At 31.2% G+C, this 21,143-nt stretch overlaps 1 protein-coding gene across 1 annotated transcript in view; it reads left to right on the top strand.

The window, feature by feature from the left end:
- Positions 1-7,258: 7,258 nt before the first annotated feature.
- The window catches only part of LOTGIDRAFT_124920 (hypothetical protein), a gene marked incomplete at both ends in the record, with an annotated part of 31,595 nt that continues 17,710 nt past the window's right edge, over positions 7,259-21,143 (top strand). Inside the window, 3 exons of the mRNA XM_009061395.1 lie at positions 7,259-7,330; positions 10,676-10,789; positions 15,153-15,251. Coding sequence (XP_009059643.1) covers positions 7,259-7,330; positions 10,676-10,789; positions 15,153-15,251 — 285 coding nt within the window. The remainder of the gene's footprint in view (positions 7,331-10,675; positions 10,790-15,152; positions 15,252-21,143) is intronic.

The raw sequence follows: 21,143 nt of genomic DNA, 5'->3' as shown, positions 1-21,143 counted from the left end.
ATCTGGAAAGTATCATAGATAACTGAATTGGTCTATTGAAATTAAGCAATGTCAAATGGTTTGGTAGTAAGTTGTATGACATATCGTTGACAAACCATGTGTCATATTCACAATCTGGAAATTGTTACAGGTGGCTGAAATTGCCATCAGCAATAAAGTATTTGACAAACTGTATGTGTAAACAGATAGCTTCTTATTTCATGAGAAGAGATATTATTGTTTATTGATTGGTTAAGGACAGTAAATATTTCTTAAAAATGTATTTAATTAGTGCACACAACAGACTGAAACATTGTTTCGCAGACAAAATTCTTGTCGTGTGCGCTGGGCCTAAGGGTCCTTAATACAGACAATAGAATAAAGAGGTCTAATTATCATCTGTACTAATTGCTATGTATTAATTAAGGGTATATTATATATTATAGATAGAGATTAGATTGGTCCAGGTGGAGTAAGTGATAATTCCTATGACAGATGGATATACTGCTACAACCATTATTATTGTGTCTTACCTGGTAAGTCTGATAGTTTTCTTAACAAGAATTTAGTCACAATTCCCATTTTTGTGAAGTTTGACGAAACACTTTAAGTCTAAATTGAATCACTTAAAGGAACAGATGCACCATTTTTGGTGATTTGAGTCTTGAATATATGTAAATAGTCTTTAGAAATACTAGAAATGTACAAAAATCACATAATTCCTTTAAAAATACTTAATTCTATTGTGTCTTACCTGGTAAATACGACATTTATTTTCCCAACTTTCGATATTTGTAAGAAGGAAAGGAGGGAGGGGTGGGGAAGGGTTATTGCTAAATTAATGGAGAGGGTGTTTAGGGTCGGCAGACTGTCTCAGAGATTATTAGGAATGATATAAGATACATATTTAAAATATAATCTCAATATAGCCTTCACAGACAAATGTTGGAGTGTAACGTTAAATGTTACAAGGGGCACCTGTCATTGAATCGATCCAATATTTTAACCACACCCCTCGTTGATAAGAATATTAATCAGTTAACTTCATATTGGATATCTTATCACATTCTTGTTTTTTTAAAGTATGGGTCGTTTTAGTTTTAATTCATTTGTCTTCTTTTTTCAGTATAAATGAATTATAATCATGAAGGCATGTTGGAAAAAGGAGAAACCTCCAGGTAAGATACATTCGTTCTTTTTCTGTAGACATTCATTCATTCATTCATATCTGTCCATCTTTCTAAACATTAATCGATTTATTATTTTGGTCAATTTTTCCAAACATTATTTTATATATCCTACAAGCAATTCACAAGGTCATTCATTCATTCATTCATTCATTCATTCATTCATTCATTTGTTCAATCATTCATTCATTCATTCATTTATTCATTTGTTCAATCATTCATTCATTCATTCATTCATTTTCAAGATCTATCCCCTGTTCATTTATTTTCTGGCCATCTGTCCCTTTCCCCAACATCCATTCATTCATTCATTCATTCTAAATCAGAAGACAATAATTCATACATTCCTTTATTTTCTGTCTTTCTAACATTATATTTGATACATTTTACATGCCAAATTCAGTCATTCATTCATAAATTCGTTCATTCACGATTCTAGTCTCATGATAAACCATGTGTAAAGAGTAATAATGGTATTATTCCAATGAGTTGTAGACTGTGATATCAATATCTAGTCTTTAGCATCTGCCATCTCTATCTAATTTAGAATTAGCTAGTGTCTGACTGTAAACTTGTGATGGCGGTATATTGACCATTTCCAAACCAATCCAGTGTAAAAAATTTCGTGATAGTTTTATTGTGGATAGAGTAAGAGCATGATGGTTGTATGATTTAACAAGTCTTTAACTTGTGATGGTGATATTAACCATTTCTATACCAATCTGTATTCAGTGGAATAATTTTGGTGAAAGAGTTGTCCTGGAGGGTATTTAATGTGGATAGAGTATGACTACATTGTAAGAATTAGCCAGTCTTTGACAGTAAACTTGTGATGGTGATATTAACCATTTCTATAGCAATCTGTATTCAGTGGTATAATTTTGGTGAGAGAGTTGTCCTGGAGGGTATTTAATGTGTAATAGAGTATGTTTTGGTTGTATTATTTAGCAATGTCTGATTGGAACCTTAAAATGTCTGTGTGAATTTGGGATCATCTGAACATCATTTGTGAATGTTTGATCAAGGATGGTTGTTGAGATCATGCAGACGTTACTGCACATAAATGCCCAGCCATGTGGACGTAGTAGAGACAGATATTTGGCTTCAGTAGTTGTAGACAATTAATTATGAAGATAACTTGTCAAATATTCAGTCTGATGGTATTCAGATTGTGATAAAAGATGATTAGAACTGGAATAATATTGTCTCTCCGCTGGTAAAGCAAATATGATGTTCGAACACATTCCTTTAATGGAATATATATCACTATTTTGTGAACCTTTTTCTGTAGAATGAATTCAAAAGTAGTACTAGTACTTGTTTTAAAATCTCTTACTTTGTTATGTTATTATGATGCTTGGAACCAGTTTCTGGAAATTCAATTATTAGTCTGTAACCTTTGTGTACTGAATTGTACTAGAATATTCTAGTGGTGCCAATGTTGGATAAAAGAATTGTTTATACTAGTCTTTAGAAGTGACTGTATTGAGACCATGTGATTCCAGTGTTATAGACATCAGTGATTAAAAGTTACAAGTTAATACAGAAGGCACTGGCACAGGGTTAAAGTTATGTTTACTAGTTGTAGAGGTTAGGGTGATTAAAAGTTAAGTTAATATTCAACAGAAGGCACTGGAACAGGGTTAAAGCTGTCATGTTCACTAATTTAGAGGTTAGTGTGGTTGAAAGTTACAAGTTACTATTTAATTGAAAGCACTGGAACAGGGTTAAAGCTGTCATGTTCACTAATTGTAGAGGTTAGGGTGGTTGAAAGTTACAAGTTACTATTCAACAGAAAGCACTGGCACAGGGTTAAAGTTATGTTTACTAATTGAAGAAGATCAGTGATTAAAAGTAAAACATTACAATTCAATAGAAGGCACTAGAATTCACTTATTGTAGCAATAAGGATGGTTGAAAGGTAACAAGTTATTATTCAACAGAAAGTACTGGTACAGGATACAGGATTAAAGTTCTGTTTATAACTACTGTGATGTGCACTTTAAGACAAAGAAGGAAATAGTAAATATGTTAATTATACTGAAGAGCCTAAGATAATGATATGAATATAATTGAAGATATCTCCTCTAGAATCTCATAGGACCCCTACTGTGGCATATTAGACTATCAGGAATATAATATATACTTAATACAAGATTGTCAGTATATCTGGGAATTTTACCAAGGTTTACTCTTCCTGATCAAACATTAACTATTTAAGTTCATTCTCGTAATTGAAACTGATTTATATTACACTGAAAACTTACTGCGAACCGTTTTAAAACAGATTTCAATCAATTCAACTAAGCCTGTTTAAGATCCAAGCTAATGAATCTGTGAATTTTCATCCATTCTGAATAACTTCCTGATTTTATTGCTTCGTTGCCAAACTGACATCAAATATCAAAATTTATGTGTACATTAGCCACATATTTGTGTGTATAATGCACAGTTTTTAGACATTTGGTATACAAATTATTATTAATATTCTGAGGTTTATAGCTTGTATATTTGTGAAAGGATTAATGTAATTGTTATAAATCAGAGTTGTGGATATTAAATATTACCATTTTGCACATAAATTTCTTATGATTTAGATAATTAAGGGAAGAAATTTGATGAATTTGGAGGCAAGAGGTGTGGAAAACATCTGTGCTGTGTGTGCAATTTTTTAGGGGATATTTCATATAAATTTCTGGAAAAAAGAATGCAAACTTAATTTTAGTGTGTTGCATGTGATTTTAAGGTAACTGTATATTGCAAGTATATTTCCTATATCTTAAAGGGAAGATCTGAAGGAATTTTGTCCTGTTCCATATTTGGAAGTGACAAGTGTTGGAATTTGAGTGAATGATACTGGTAAAATGATCCCTGTAATGGTTTGGTTAGGATCAGGATCAGTTAGGAATATGGAAATTATAAGGTGATCAAGCCTTAATCAAAGAGATGATCAAGATGTCTGATATTAAGACGAAAGAGGTTACTGATGATGATACCAGTACAGAAACACAGTTTGGTAAGAAAGTTTCTAGTGTATGACAGGTTTCAATCACATGAAAATGACTTGAAACATGTTGTTATTATTGTTTCACGCTATGTGATCAGCTGACCTGATTCAAATTCTGTTATAATATTTCTATATCACTCTACAATTGATGTATTGAGTACTATATTAACAGTGGTATTTCTATATCACTCTACAATTGATATATTGAGCACTATTTTAACAGTGGTATTTCTACATCACTCTACAATTGATGTATTGAGTACTATATTAACAGTGGTATTTCTATATCTCTCTACAATTGATATATTGAGCACTATTTTAACAGCGGTATTTCTGTATCACTCTAAAATTGATGTATTGAGCACTATTTTAACAGTGGTATTTCTATATCGCTCTACAATTGATGTATTGAGTACTATATTAACAGTGGTATTTCTATATCACTCTACAATTGATGTATTGAGTACTATATTAACAGTGGTTTTTCTATATTGCTCTACAATTGATCTATTGAGCACTATTTTAACAGTGGTATTTCTATATCGCTCTACAATTGATGTATTGAGTACTATTTTAACAGAGGTATTTCTATATTGATCTACAATTGATGTATTGAGCTCTATTTTAACAGTGGTATTTCTATATCGCTCTACAATTGATGTATTGAGTACTATATTAACAGTGGTATTTCTATATCACTCTACATTTCCTTATTTTATAATGCAATGTGTTCTAACTGACAAGCATTGATTGGTTAAAAATACTACCTTTGGGACAGGCCTTTGTTAGAAAACTTGTTAGATTACAATAGAGACTTAAAATATCATCATCATTATTAGCTATGTGGACTCTCTGAAACAAAGCACAGAAAACAATATCAGATCATGTTATTGAGAGTGTTATAAGTGTATATTGCTATTTAATAATGTATTAGTGTATCATATTCTGATGGTATTCACCCTGAAAACTCTGTTAATTCACTTTAAATGTTACTCATTGATTTATTCATGAATATTGCCTCATAACTATTGACAACCTGCATTTGTTTTATAAATCGGAAAATAGCTTTATGTGTTCCTGTTACAAGAACAAAGGTTCTTTAATTCCTACCTTAAATAGAAGCATTAAGTGTTCATGATAGAAGTACAAAGGCTGGGAAATCTATTTTGAATCTTTATCTTAAATAGTAAGTGTTTCTGATACACATACAAAGGCTCAAAAACTTTTGTGGAATATAAGGTGGCTAGAAAACTTTCTACTTTCAAATAGAAACTATTAGTGTTCCTTATACACATACAAAATCAGTGTGGGTAGAGGGGGGCATTTGTAGAAGTTGTTTGCACCCCACAGAGTAGCCAAAATTTGAATTCAGCCTCAGCAGTTGTCCCCCGATTGAGTCAGTCTGCCCCCTATTTGTACCCCCAGTCTCGGAAGCCTGATATTGTCACTGTACAAAATCTGGAAAGTTTTCTACTTTCAAATAGAAATAGATCTTCCTTACATACATAGGCTAGAGAGGTTAAGTTAAACATGCAATCTAAAGCCCAATAGAGATTGTGATAGTATGCCTGTGCACTTGGTCCGTCGATATCTCATTCCATTGCCAGTGTTTTCGGTAGTTATGGTATTAGTTTTGTTTATGTATAATCTGATTGACAATCCTTGTCAACATTCATTCCAACAGAAAGATTCTAACAACCAATCTAAATATCTATCTATTGTTTAGATCAATACCTTTCAATTATCTTAGAACACTTCTCTTATTATTCATTTATTACTCTCTCTCCCTAGCATTTGTTTACCTGATCATTCATTCATTCATCCATCCATCCCATGACTATATCTAATATGATGTATGTTTAAATCGATACCTTGTTGTCAAAAACATTCATTCATTCATTCATTCATCCATCCATTCTCCACAATCCACCATCCATCCACAATTCATTCATTCATTCATCCATCAACAATCCATTTCATCCATTCATTCATTTATTCATCCATCCATCCATCCATCCATCCATCCATCCATCCATCCATCCATCCATCCATCCATCCATCTGTTCATTCTATTCCTATATGTAAAATGATTTGTGTTAAGATCAATACTATTTAATTGTTGTAGTAACAGTTATGTTGTTTATCTCTAGTATCACGATATGTTCTCGTAATTCACCCTGTAACTTCCGACATTCCTTTACAAAACATCATTATACTGTCAATAATAGTCCTATATCACAGAATATAGTGTTAAAACAGATAAAAAGGAGGAATTCCTTAAAAAAATGTTATAGATAGGTCTTGTTGAGGGGTTCTGGTAACACAGTCAGCTAAACCACTGGAAATTTTACATGATATCATTGGCTTGGTTACTTTGATAAAATGGTGGTTGTGTGTTCTAATTCAGGAGTGTGAAAGTCTGATGATCTTGAATAGGTCATCTTTGCTCATTATTCCAGTCCACCCATCTATAAATGGGTACAGATAATCTGGTAAAGATCAATGTCAAGAGGTTTGGCAAAAGTCAAGCTTTCCTCATTATTCCAGTCCACCCATCTATAAATGGGTACAGATAATCTGGTAAAGATCAATGTCAAGAGGTTTGGCAAAAGTCAAGCTTTCCTCATTATTCCAGTCCACCCATCTATAAATGGGTACAGATAATCTGGTAAAGATCAATGTCAAGAGATTTGGCAAAAGTCAAGCTTTCCTCATTATTCCAGTCCACCCATCTATAAATGGGTACAGATAATCTGGTAAAGATCAATGTCAAGAGGTTTGGCAAAAGTCAAGCTGGAAGAAATGATCCTCATGAAACTTAATTCAACCTGCTTATTGTATTAGATAAATTGAATTGAATTAGATGCTTCCATGCTTGTTTCTAAAGATCAGATCTTAACAGCTTACAAAAAACATGTGTCTAATCGATCAAATAGGACAGTGAAACAAGAACCTGTGTGTTATTAAGATCTTTTAACAGTTTGATATATTGCACACCACATCATCATTGCTCTTCTTCATCAGCTGTATCAAGTGCAGAAAAGTAGGATGTAAAACTCCATTTCATTCCATTTAATATATATATTTCATAATTCCAGAATTAGAAAGAAGAATAAAATGTAATGATCATGAATACAATACAAGTTTTGAATATGCTGTAAGTTGAATTTTTATTTTAAGTCACTGATTTTTTTTAGATTTTTTAGATTTTTTAGATTTTTTTTACCTTTTATTTCAATGTTTTCTGTTGGACAGAAGTTAACTTTTATATTCCTTGGTCCAGCAAGGATATTGCAGTATGATCAAACGGCTACACGAGGGCCTATTTGTTTATCAAATCAAATGTATTGAGGGGAAAAACAATGATTAATTTATATAGCAAAATTTGATTGTTTGGTTCATACATCCTGGCATTTTTTGCCTTTTCATATTGAAGAAGAAAGCTTCAAGCATTTGTTTTCTCTTTGAATGACTTTGAATGTATATGTATTATAATGTTTAAACAACCTTGTCCTTAGAAACAGAATGTAAGTCAAATTTGTGACCCCGCACATCATATCAGGTATTAAGATGCACTGCCCAGTAATAAGCTGGAAGTGAAGTATTAAAGGAGACTCAAATCTGGATATTGAATTGACTATCTTCTGAACAGAGAAAGCTATTGAGATGGAATTGGTATCAAAATGTAGCTGATGATGCCAGGAATCCAAATATACTAATAGTTCTACATACACCAAATACTACTTAATACCTGGTTTGATGTGCGGGGTCACATATATAATCAGAAATACTAATTTGAGAGTCAGTTACTATGGTAGGGCATGCTCTCCCTTCTGGGACACTAAAAACTGGATGGGAACTCAGTATCACAAGATAACTAAGAATGTTTAGCATTCCTTTTGGAGTGTCCTCAGTTTAACACAGCATCCCTTTCAGAGAGTCCACATAGATAAAATGTTGTTAATTTTGTATTTTGGTTTGTCAACTAATCATACTTTTCCATATAGCTAAAAAAATAATAAATTTGGCATTTTGGGGTGTCATCCCTTTCAGAGAATCCACATCGTTAAATATGCATATTCTGGCTGTTTGTTAACTTAACATCCGTTTAGGAAAGTCCACTTAGCTAACAATGTTGAGTTGGTATATTCTATGAGCTAATAAGCACGTGGAACATTGAATATATAATTAAGGAAGAGTATATCTATGTATATATTTCTACTGTTATCTTACTGATTAGTAAAACTCCACCTGGTGAACATTATGTGCCCAACCTTCTTAAAGAAGTGTGTTATATTCCATACTATTGTCTTGTGTTTTGTTATATGTGCTCCTCGCTTCTATATGTCGTTCAAATCCTATGATTAGTAATAAGTACTGAATAGTATCCCAGTAGACCTTTAAATATTTCATAATAAAAGATTTAAACCATTGTTCTTCCGATTGTTTCAAATAAACCATCGATTTTCTACTGGGTTTCATTGAAATTCAAAAGAAAAAACTCAGATAAAATCAATGATGTTTTTAACTTGAGTATTTTGTTGAACCGAGATATAAAAATATTAGACAGTTGACATTGACAACGGCGTCTCTGGTTTAATGTATTCTATTACTTACTTGATATAGTCGTAGAAATTACTATAAATACTTACAGGGATTGTAAACAGGTTTTTCTAAAAAAAATAATGTGTATTGAGTGGTTCCTGCAATTCCTCAAAAACTAAATGTTTCAGCCTTCAGTTATCAGTGTCCCCGATACACATAACAAATTGAGAAAAACCTCCTTACAATCTCTTTAATTTATTATGTGAATCTGATAAACTGTCAGCCAAGCAGGGTTGACTTTGCTACAAAGAAGATAAATAAATAGATACGTAGAGATGAATGATTTCAGAGAAATTTGATTCCATGTGGCTCTGATTGAGTTGTGAAAGTATGTCTAGATAATTATTTATTTATCAATATATTTCAAATGAATATGAAAATAAGATGAACTGTTATTGATGCAGGTTTCCTATTTCTCCAAATTGAGAAAAACCTCCTTACAATCTCTTTAATTTATTATGTGAATCTGATAAACTGTCAGCCAAGCAGGGTTGACTTTGCTACAAAGAAGATAAATAAATAGATACGTAGAGATGAATGATTTCAGAGAAATTTGATTCCATGTGGCTCTGATTGAGTTGTGAAAGTATGTCTAGATAATTATTTATTTATCAATATATTTCAAATGAATATGAAAATAAGATGAACTGTTATTGATGCAGGTTTCCTATTTCTCCAAATTAGTTGAATAAATAAATAAATATCACAATAAATCCAGTAATATTTTGGAGATAGACCAGTTGAAACTTATCTGTTTTTAGTGGCTGGGTTTAAATAAATTCCATTACTTAGTTGGTCTAAAGGTTACAGACATTACTAAAAATATAGTGTTTATTTATCTAAAATGGATATGTAATTTAGATAAACTGTCATTGATATAGGGTTGACTATTTCTCCAAATAGATAAATGAATGAAAAGATAAATAATAGATGAATTAATGAAAAGATAAATAGATAGATGAATTAATGAAAAGATAAATAGATAGATGAATTAATGAAAAGATAGATAGATAGATGAACTAATGAAAAGATGAATAGATAGATGAATTAATGAAAAGATAGATAGATAGATGAATTAATGAAAAGATAAATAGATAGATGAATTAAGGAAAAGATAGATAGATAGATGAATTAATGAAAAGATAGATAGATAGATGAATTAATGAAAAGATAAATCATAGATAGATGACTTAATGAAAAGATAAATAGATAGATGAATTAATGAAAAGATAAATAGATAGATGAATTAATGAAAAGATAGATAGATAGATGAATTAATGAAAAGATAAATCATAGATAGATGAATTAATGAAAAGATAAATAGATAGATGAATTAATGAAAAGATAGATAGATAGATGAATTAATGAAAAGATAAATCATAGATAGATGAATTAATGAAAAGATAAATAGATAGATGAATTAATGAAAAGATAGATAGATGAATTAATGAAAAGATAAATCATAGATAGATGAATTAATGAAAAGATAGATAGATAGATGAATGAATGAAAAGATAAATAGATAGATGAATGAATGAAAAGATAAATAGATAAATTAATGGAAAGATAAATAGATAGATGAATTAATGAATAGATAAATGGATAGATGAATTAATGAAAAGATAAATAGATAGATGTTTTCAGTTATTTTTCTTTAAGACCAAGATATAATCTCACAAGTTTTTCTGGAAGGTTTGTTAGGTGTTTCTGAGGCCTTATTAAGATCGTCGTCTGCCGGGAGATTAGGTGCCATGGGTTTGATTCCCTTTTAAGGTTAGAAAAAGGCTGATGCTCAGCCATTGCTTTTGAGAATTGGCCCATTCATTGTTTGCATTTTTTCCCCAGCTTTTATCTCTGATAACGAACCTTGACTCTGATTTTTTTTTTATATTTTCAGAACAACTATATCAGTACATCTAAATACAATGTTTTTACCTTCCTGCCAAAGAATTTATTTGAACAATTCCAGCGTTTGGCCAACGCCTATTTTCTTGGCCTACTTATTTTACAGGTAAGCTTTGATCTTACATTTGAAATTTTACAGTAAGAAAAATCAAAATTGATTTTAAGATTTCTTTATGGAGTGGGGTCCTGACTTGAATTGTTGGAATATTATTGTTTTAAGATTAACGGGAATAGAGGACCATATTTAGTGTGACAAAATTTCTTAAATTAGAAGTTTCATAAATGTCTGAATACGGTAAAGACATTTTGACCTTGAAGTGGTTTTTGATTATTAAGACACCTATAAGAAAGATGACAGACGCCTTGTGGGAGGGAGAGAGGGAGTGAGAGTTGGTGGGGAGGGGCATTTATTGAACAATGGACTAAATAATTTATGAGAATATATATAGGTGATCACTGTAAAGATTATTTAACTTTGGCTTGGGGGGTGGTGATTGTACCATATACTGTACTTTTGTCACTGCAAAACAAAAAGACATAATTATGGTATATTAGAAGGGGTGAGGGAGGGAAGAGACGGCCATTTATTGAGTATTTGACTGAATTATCTATGAGACTATATATCTGTATGTAGAAGATAGTAAGCATGGACTATATATTGTTAAAATATTGATTAGCTAGTGTATACAAGATGTTTAGTAGATCTGTATCTCTGTTACCAAGCATGTGTTATTAACGACCAAAACTCGTGACTAGCCTTCTTGTACATGTTATACAAAACACTTGGTCTCAATTGACTACCTGCAAATTATACTAGCCTAGATTTTCAAATAAATATGCTGGGAAAAATAGAAAGGAAAGAAAGAAACCGCCTATTTAAAAGGATAACATCTTTGGTGTCATGGGTCAAATCTCTTGACATTGATCTTTCCCAGATTATCAGCTGCCATTAACAGAATGGTTGACTAGAATATTGAGTAAAGATGACTTATTCGAGGTCACTAGACTTTCAGATGCTTACTGGGATTAGAATTCTCGACCATTATTTGCCAATGTAACGAAACAAATAATGTCAAATTCTTCAGAACTTACTGTGTATGACCTTTGACCTCTTTCTACAACCTGCATTATGTTACGATATATGCATGAGATATGATTAATACTGCATCTGAATAGATTAAAATGGCTGTAACATTAGATGTATGTAGAAAACATGGGGTAGGGTTTGCTTCTACTAACATATATTGTATGTACAATCTCATTCAAATACAGATCCAGATGTTTAGTCTCTTTGGGTTTCTATACTCATATTGAGTTGCCCAGAGAAAAAATATGAAACATAACATGTAGATCAGGATTTAGTGAGATTGTTTTATGGATGTCAACTTATGAATATGATTATTTCATGTATGATTTTCTTTACAAATTCATCCATTCCTCAATCCAGTGTTCAATTCATTCTTTTCATTCATCATTCCAATCCCACATTCATCCATCTACCCATCTATCTACTTATGTATCCAGCTATACCTCTTTTCATGTAGCCATCTATTCATTCATTCCATTGATCCATCACTCCATCCATCCATCTATTCATTCATTCCATTGATCCATCATTCCATCCATCCATCTATTCCATCTAAACACCCATCCATTCATCCATCAATCTATCCATCAATCCATCCATCTGTTCCATCCATCTATCCATTCATCCATTCATCCATTATTTCATCCATCCATCCATCCATCCATCCATCCATCCATCCATCCATCTGTTCATTCATCCATTCATTCAACCCCTCTTACCCATCCATCATCCAACCTCATGCATCCAATCATCTATCTGATGTAAAATTTTGTATTTTTTGATACCGTAGATGATACCGGCTGTATCGTCGTTGAACCCTGTAACTACTGTCATTCCATTGGTCTTTGTATTGACCATTTCTGGTGTTAAAGATGCCATTGATGATTTCGTAAGTCACAGCGATTCCACGGAAAACTTTTACAAGTTTATTAAATCCTAGACAGAAGTTTTTTCGAAGCTTCGCAAAAAATTTCTGTCAAGCCATATTGGCTATTTTTTTGCCAACCTCTTGAAATTTTTGAGTGTGTCAAAAAAAAAGAAGCTAAATATGGCGAACGATTTGATAATCTGTAAAAAGGATTCAAAGGTAGTTCATTCCTGCACCTTGCACTTTGCTTGCTAACACGCTTGTTGTGGCTTCCGTCTCTCTCTAGTTATAATACATATATAATCCTCCTTACTGCAGACTGGTCAAAAATGAGATAATTTTTTTTTGTTCATAATCTAGCACGCTTAAAATTTAATTTGTGGAGTTTTCTTATACATTAGAAATTTATTGAATCAGCTAGTTCACTTGGCAAAACTTTTTATCATTTTGGAGAGTGCTCATAGTTAACAATGTCATGCTAATATTCTTTTGTCAGTATTTCTTGAGCTAGATTTATTTGTCAGCATTAGAAAAAGCAATTGATGGTTAGAAAAATGTCAATATTCATTTAATTTTAGGTTAAGAAATTTTGACACAAGACGCGATAAAATTGAAAAAGTTTGATTGGCTGTCAGAGGAGTCTGTAAATTAGAAGAGAAAAGTAATATTCCCATGTTACGTTACCGCCTTGACGTGTAATTTGAAATCTTTGTGAAAAAAATATATGATTAATCTCAATATTTGAAAATAATCGACAATTTTATGGATTGCAGATTTACAAGTTTTTGGCATGAATTGTCTAAGGATAACTTGACTCATGTTGTGGGTGGTTATTTAACACAATTTAACACTTCACTCTTATAAATTCTTGTAAAAATCTTACTGCACTTAGGTAGAACTTGGTTCACAATATCTCACTGTATGAAAGTTACAGTAACAAAATACAGATTGTTTTATTTGTAAAATTCAGGTTCTAATATGATGTCTGATTCTTCTTTGATAGTCAGTTCTATTTTGATAGTCAGTTCTATTTTGATAGTCAGTTCTATTTTGATAGCTGGGTTGATAGTCAGTTCTATTTTGATAGTCAGTTCACAGTTCTATTTTGATAGCTGGTTCTATTTTGATAGACAGTTCTATTTTGATAGCTGGTTTGATAGTCAGTTCTATTTTGATAGTCAGTTCTATTTTGATAGCTGGTTATATTTTGATATCAGGTTCTATTTTGATAGACAGTTCTATTTTGATAGTCAGTTCTATTTTGATAGACAGTTATATTTTGATAGCTGGTTCTATTTTGATAGACAGTTCTATTTTGATAGTCAGTTCTATTTTGATAGCCGGTTCTGTTTTGATATCAGGTTCTATTTTGATAGACAGTTCTATTTTGATAGACAGTTCTATTTTGATAACCGGTTCTATTTTGATATCAGATTCTACTTTGATAGACAGTTCTATTTTGATAGCCGGTTCTATTTTGATATCAGGTTCTATTTTGATAGACAGTTCTATTTTGATAGTCAGTTCTATTTTGATAGACAGTTCTATTTTGATATCCCATTCTATTTTGAGTCCTTTTCTATTTTGACTCCTATTCTATTTTGATATCCCATTCTATTTTGAGTCCTTTTCTATTTTGACACCTATTCTATTTTGATATCCCATTCTATTTTGATATCCGGTTCTATTTTGATATCCCATTCTATTTTGATAATTCTGTTACCTGTTGTTTGAAGTTTATGAACATTGAAAAGATTAGTCTCATTTTTCCAGTCTCTCTGTAGATATTGACTGTGTTCAATGCATGAATCTCTCTTATTATTTTGTATTTTAGAACTAATATATGCATGTAATAAATATATACATATACAGTAGACTAACATGACTTACGCTTCAAATGACAAGGGCTGGAACATTTATTTGACATACAGCGAGGGTCTTATATTTTTATTGGTGATCATAAATGTTTTTGAGTCCCCTTGGTAATTCCTGAAAGTAGACAGAAAGTGCCATGTGGGTTCCAATATCAGATATTGATAGATGGTGGAACCTAAGTGGTTGGAAAAACTAAAACATGTATTGAACACAGTGTTAATTAGAAATTTGAAAGTTTTATTTCAGCACTGTTTGATATTAACATAGGTTTTAACTTGTGTTTGAAATTTTATTTTAGTTTTTGATATGTTTTATTTGATACTTTTTTTGCAAAATGATTTTAAAAATATTAGAAAAATACTACAGACTGGGTTTGGAATGGTGTTATATTGGCCAAAAAAAACCAAAACAATTGGTTAGAAATTAATCATGTTTTGAACCTTGCTCAATGTGAAAAAGTTTCAACATCACTGCCAGTGCTTTTGAGAGTTGATTTGCCAAAGAGATCACAATATTTATCAAATACGAACATAATTTCACTATTGTTAGCTAGTGTTCCCACCCAAAACCTCCTGGGGTGTTTCTACTTTCATTTTTAACGCTGACACGGCACATGGTTTTTTTCTGTCTCTCTCTCAGTTGCTTCCTGTGATTTCGTCCCTAACTCCGCTTACGACCGTCATCCCCCTTGTGGCTGTCCTCAGTGTAACTGCTATCAAAGATGCTGTAGATGACTTCGTGAGTTTTTTAACTTTTATTTTTATGTAATATTGGAATTAGAAGATTAATAGATACATTCATGTTATTACATTATTTTTATTTATTCATTTACGACTGTTTGATTGGATGTCAGCTCTTTGATATTTGTTGGTTATCTCATGAAATCACTCTGATCCATCAACAGCTCTTGATATTTTGATCTAATTTGCATATTTTCTGTGGTTTACGTCACTCGAAATATGAAATTAAAAAGTACTAACGATTCGCAACCTAAATTCAAAATTGGCTATACATTGGTAGAAGCTTATTATAGACTTTATGAAATCAAATAACTAGCATGTAGAAGCCCACAGAAAATATACTCAACCTAATACATAGAGATTATTTTAATCAGAATTATTTTTGGACTGCTTTTGTTATCAATTATCAACCAAAATGAAAATAGAGAAATTTCCAGAAAAGTCAGGGTTATGTGATAATGATATTTTCTATGATAAAAATTTTCATTGAAATGTCAAACAGAAATAGATCACTGAAACACCATTACATAAACAATTTGTCAAAGTTTTAAAAAGAATTATTGTCTGAGCAAAGTAAAAAGTTTTTATATTAAAAATATAAACATAAGCACATATTATGTCTTTAAAATTTGTTTTTACAGAGGACAATTTTTTTGGGTTGAAAGTTCTAGGACAGATTTGTGTTTCTTTCAATGTAAACTTATTGAATATTATTTTTCCATCAACACAAAAACATTCTAAAACTAATAATACTATTTTGAGGCTGATATTCCAATTCTCTTGAAAAATACCGAAAAAATTCAAAAACTTTTTGATTTGCTGAGACAATGAATAGAACAATATAATAATGTGATAATTTGAATGAATGTATCTTGATAATTTTGAGGATATCTGTGGTTTTATTGGATCAGTGGGTAATGGTTTAAAATTTTTGAATTAACCTCAAATTTAAATGTTATTTTATGATGTACAATATTTTGAGTAAATTTTAATTGTGTTTGTTAGGGAGAGAGTCATTTGCTTTTTTCACCTGTTTTAGCACTGCCATTAATGTTTTTATCTTATTCAATTAAATTCTAGTAGGTCAAAGTTGATTATGCACATGCAGGACTGTTTCTAAACATAAACAGGAATAGTCCACTTTATTCTGAGGTAGTTTAAGTGGTAATGGACTCGAAATAAGTCTAACTTGTATAGTTATAATTATGATTTATTCTACCTCAATATAAAGTGGATTGTTTGAAAACATTGCTGTTGGTGCACAATCATCTTTGACTAAATTTTACATAAATTATTCCAGGCTAGCTTATAATCAAAACAACTATTTATGGCATATTAATGCGATTTTTGTCCATTTTTCTTAGCTATAATTGATATAACAAATTTCAATTTAATATTTCAATAATATTTGCTTCTTTTTGAACAGTTTATCAAGTTTGGCTTCAATGTTTTCATTATATTTTCTCACTTTGATATTGTTGTACCTGTGGTTCTCGTTAAAACTCTTCAATTACCCAAGAATTCAAAAAACGCTTTTATTTACTAGATAACATTCTAGATTATACTAACTCTATTTTGACTACTGTTTTGAAATAGAAACGAACCAAAAAACAAGGGTTTATTCTGACATTATGTACAACTAGTAATATATCAAAGTTTTTGATAAGATATGAGAAAAATAATAAGAAGACGAAATGGGAAATGAAAAGAGATTAATAAATGTTGAGGTAATTAATGATAATTAAAGAAGATAATAACGAAGTAGAATTAATAAAGATATAGTAAAACAATAGATTATAATATCTTACTTGACCTTTCCTCACTGATTGTTTTAATTAAAAGTATATTTCCGTTTTAAGAATAAGTAATACAGTAATTTTTGATGAGTATAATAGTCCTATGTCAAAAGACAGAATGAATTGAGGGAAATTTATTCAGTACATCAGCATGGACCTACTCTTCTTTGATTTCCAACTGTCGAGAGATCTTTAATATGAAAGAAAGAAACAACTATATTTTACTAGGTTAACAACAGTTAATTTCTACCCAGCTGGGCGAAGCCATTGATCTTTCACGGATTATCAGTACCCATTTACAGCTGGGTTGACTGGAATTATGAGTGAAGATGACTTATTCAAAGTCATCAGACTATCACATGCTGATCTAGAATTGAACCCACAGCCGCCGTTTGCTTGACATAATCAAGCAAATGACGTCATGTAGAGAACCAAACTGACTGTATTATAGAACCTCACATGCACAGTCTGTAGCATACGGACCTCGGTTTATTGACCCATCCAAACAAAAATTATTTGAAGTTAACCTTACAACCTCAGATGTCATTCAAATTAAGGATGTAAATATAAAAATTTAGATGTCATATTTGACCTTTGACCTTTAGAACCAGTGATTACCAGGTCAAGTAATTAAGGAAATCATCATTGTCAAATTAAAGATGACTGGTGATAAGGATGTTCATATCACATGATCGTGTCAATTTACTACTACATAATACAACTTTAAAAAACAGCCATTTGATAGATTAGCTACACAAATAAGACATTATAACTTTATCTTGGAGTTCAAAGTTTAATATTGTTGAAATATTGTTCAATATAAAATATAATCTACATTGATAATAAACATAGTGATAACCTTCCATCTATCCCTATACTTGTTTTAAAGATAGAAAATAACAAACCTCCCCCAATCCTGTCAAAATTATTAAAAGATTCAAAAAAAGTCCTCACCATGCTTTGACTGACAATAATATAAAAAGGTTAAAGAAATCAGATGATTTAATATGAAAGAGTTTATTGTCCTGTCTAGCTGTCAATTGAAGATGGTTGTTTTAACGCTGAGGAGACTAGACATCAATCACTTTGGAAACTTCTTGACGCTCTCCAGTCTGACGAGGTTTTTATACACATTGATTCCACTAGATTCCGACAGTCTGACAGAATTGCAGGAATAGACTTTATTCTCTCGTCTATTTTTTTTACACAATAAACGCACGAATTAAAGAGGAAGAGGGTTAAAAAATGAAAAAAGAAAAACCCTTCTTTATGAGAAATGAATTGGTTAAAAAATAAAATGGAATGAAGTGAATGGAGTTTTACATCCTAGTTTTCTGCACCTGATTGGCTATTGATGACAGGCAACGCCATGCAGTCTTCAATGGGCGATATTGGTTCAAGTGGATATCACGATATTAAGCATTTATAATTCACGATAATTAAGAAATATGCGATATGGGTATATTTTGCATAATTTATTATGGTTTTTACTGAAAGTAAGCCTAACTGTAGTCCAGTCTATTGCCCCTGAAGAAATCAGTCAGGCTGTACACACCAGATCTTCCAATGCTTTTTTATTGGTATTTGGAACAAAATGTTCTTTTTTATCTAAAAATTACTAAGCATATAAATAAAAGCTAGGTAAAGTTGAATTGAAACATCAATAAATTAATTGTTACAATGTTACATACTCTCTGACTAATCTTTTAAAATCTAGGTAAAATAGGTCATGTACTGGTAATTAAAGTAGTACTCCAGATATTTATATTGATTATTTAATTATACATGCACTTCTTAAACCATCTTATAGTCAGATCTGTCACATTGACTTAAAGATTTAATCGTATTGAAAAAATAACCTGGAATCTCACTAATACTAAGTGTTTGATGATGTCACAAACCTTGAAGAGCCTCATGTGATAAAGCATATTTTGCAATTAGTGATATCATCAAACACTGGAATTGCAAGAACTACAGATGTCTGACTGAAAATTGGAATGGTGCAAATTAATGTTATCAGTGTCCTCGATACACATAAATAAAAAACAAAATTCTGATTCTGTCATAATGCCATTTGTCTTGAAAACTGTGTGTGTCCTCGAGACACATACAAATGTTAAATAACCTCTTTTGTTTCCCTTGAAAACACAAAATGTAACATGTGGTATTTACAACTTAGCTTAGAATGTCATTGTGTATTAAATATTCTATATTCAAATATTTATAATAACAACAAATTTCAAATTCAGTTCTTATTGTTAGATCAATTAGTGGCAAGGTTTGGTGTCTTTTGGATGGACTCTTTGTTAAAACTATATGATTATGCCTCAGATTTTTTTTACGCATTTCTTTAGCCTAAAGATGTACAGTTGGATGTAAACCTCGATTTCATTAGATCTACAATGTACAGAGCAGTAGGATATAAAACTCTATTTCATTTCATTAGTCCAATAAGATACAGAGCAGTAGGATATAAAACTCTATTTCATTTCATTAGTCCAATAAGATACAGAGCAGTAGGATATAAAACTCCATTTCATTAGTCCAATAAGATACAGAGCAGTAGGATATAAAACTCTATTTCATTTCATTAGTCCAATAAGATACAGAACAGTAGGATATATAACTCCATTTCATTTCATTAGTCCAATAAGATACAGAGCAGTAGGATATAAAACTCTATTTCATTAGTCCAATAAGATACAGAACAGTAGGATATATAACTCCATTTCATTTCATTAGACCAATAAGATACAGAACAGTAGAATATAAAAATCCATTTCATTTCATTAGTCCAATAAGATACAGAACAGTAGGATATAAAACTCTATTTCATTTCATTAGTCCAATAAGGTACAGAACAGTAGGATATAAAACTCCATTTCATTTCATTAGTCCAATAAGATACAGAACAGTAGGATATAAAACTCTATTTCATTTCATTAGTCCAATAAGATACAGAATAGTAGGATATAAAACTCCATTTCATTTCATTAGTCCAATAAGATATAGAACAGTAGGATATAAAACTCTATTTCATTTCATTAGTCAGATAAGGTACAGAACAGTAGGATATAAAACTCCATTTCATTAGTCCAATAAGATACAGAACAGTAGGATATAAAACTACATTTCATTTCATTAGTCCAATAAGATACAGAACAGTAGAATATAAAACTCCATTTCATTTCATTAGTTCAATAAGGTACAGAACAATAGGATATAAAAGTCCATTTCATTTCATTAGTCACATAAGGTACAGAACAGTAGGATATAAAACTCCATTTCATTTCATTAGTCCAATAAGATACAGAACAGTAGGATATAAAACTACATTTCATTTCATTAGTCAGATAAGGTACAGAACAGTAGGATATAAAACTCCATTTCATTTCATTAGCTCAATAAGGTTCAAAACAGAACAGAGAAAAAAGCAAATTAAGAAAACAGTCTTATTTCATTTTAATGTTTCCCAACTTTCACTGTGCCAATTGAGTTCTGTGATATTTCTAGAGAATATTCTAGTAGTATGAATTAAGACTAGATGTTAGATTACCCCTGATATATAATAATAGGAAACAATAGATAACTAGAGCCACTCGTGGCACAGAGTGGGACTTTGCTACTGTGGCAAATTGCAAGAAACTCTGAAAATATGGACCTTTTCGGTTAATTAGGTCACGTGCTAGAGCAGTCTAAAGTTACGTAATTTTTCTCTTGAGAAAGTTGTGAAAACGGAAGGAGAAGTCAGAAATGAAAGTATCTGCGAATAGCCCAAGTCAATGACCTTTGACCTTGTAAAGAGGAAGGTCAACAAAGGTCAATGTCAAAAATTGAAATTATGGAAATTCTAAAACCCGTTCCTTTTTTTGAACTATAAAGCTGAAACAACTGACCTTTTACCAAAATCTAGCCAAATGGATGATGTAATTGTGTGCAAAGTCCCTTTTTGAAAAAACTTGAACTATGCGAGTTATGCCCCTACCCCAGATTTAAACGATTTGCAGTTTGACCCGGATGTGCCACGCCCACATGAACTATTTTGTCATAGTTCTATTCATATTATAAATGTCTAGTAGTGTTCCAAATTTCTA

This window comes from Lottia gigantea, assembly GCF_000327385.1.
Source record: "Lottia gigantea unplaced genomic scaffold LOTGIsca_48, whole genome shotgun sequence".
NCBI lineage: Eukaryota > Metazoa > Mollusca > Gastropoda > Lottiidae > Lottia > Lottia gigantea.
Note: the sequence above shows the minus strand (reverse complement) of the source record. Positions and strands in the feature narration are given on the sequence as shown.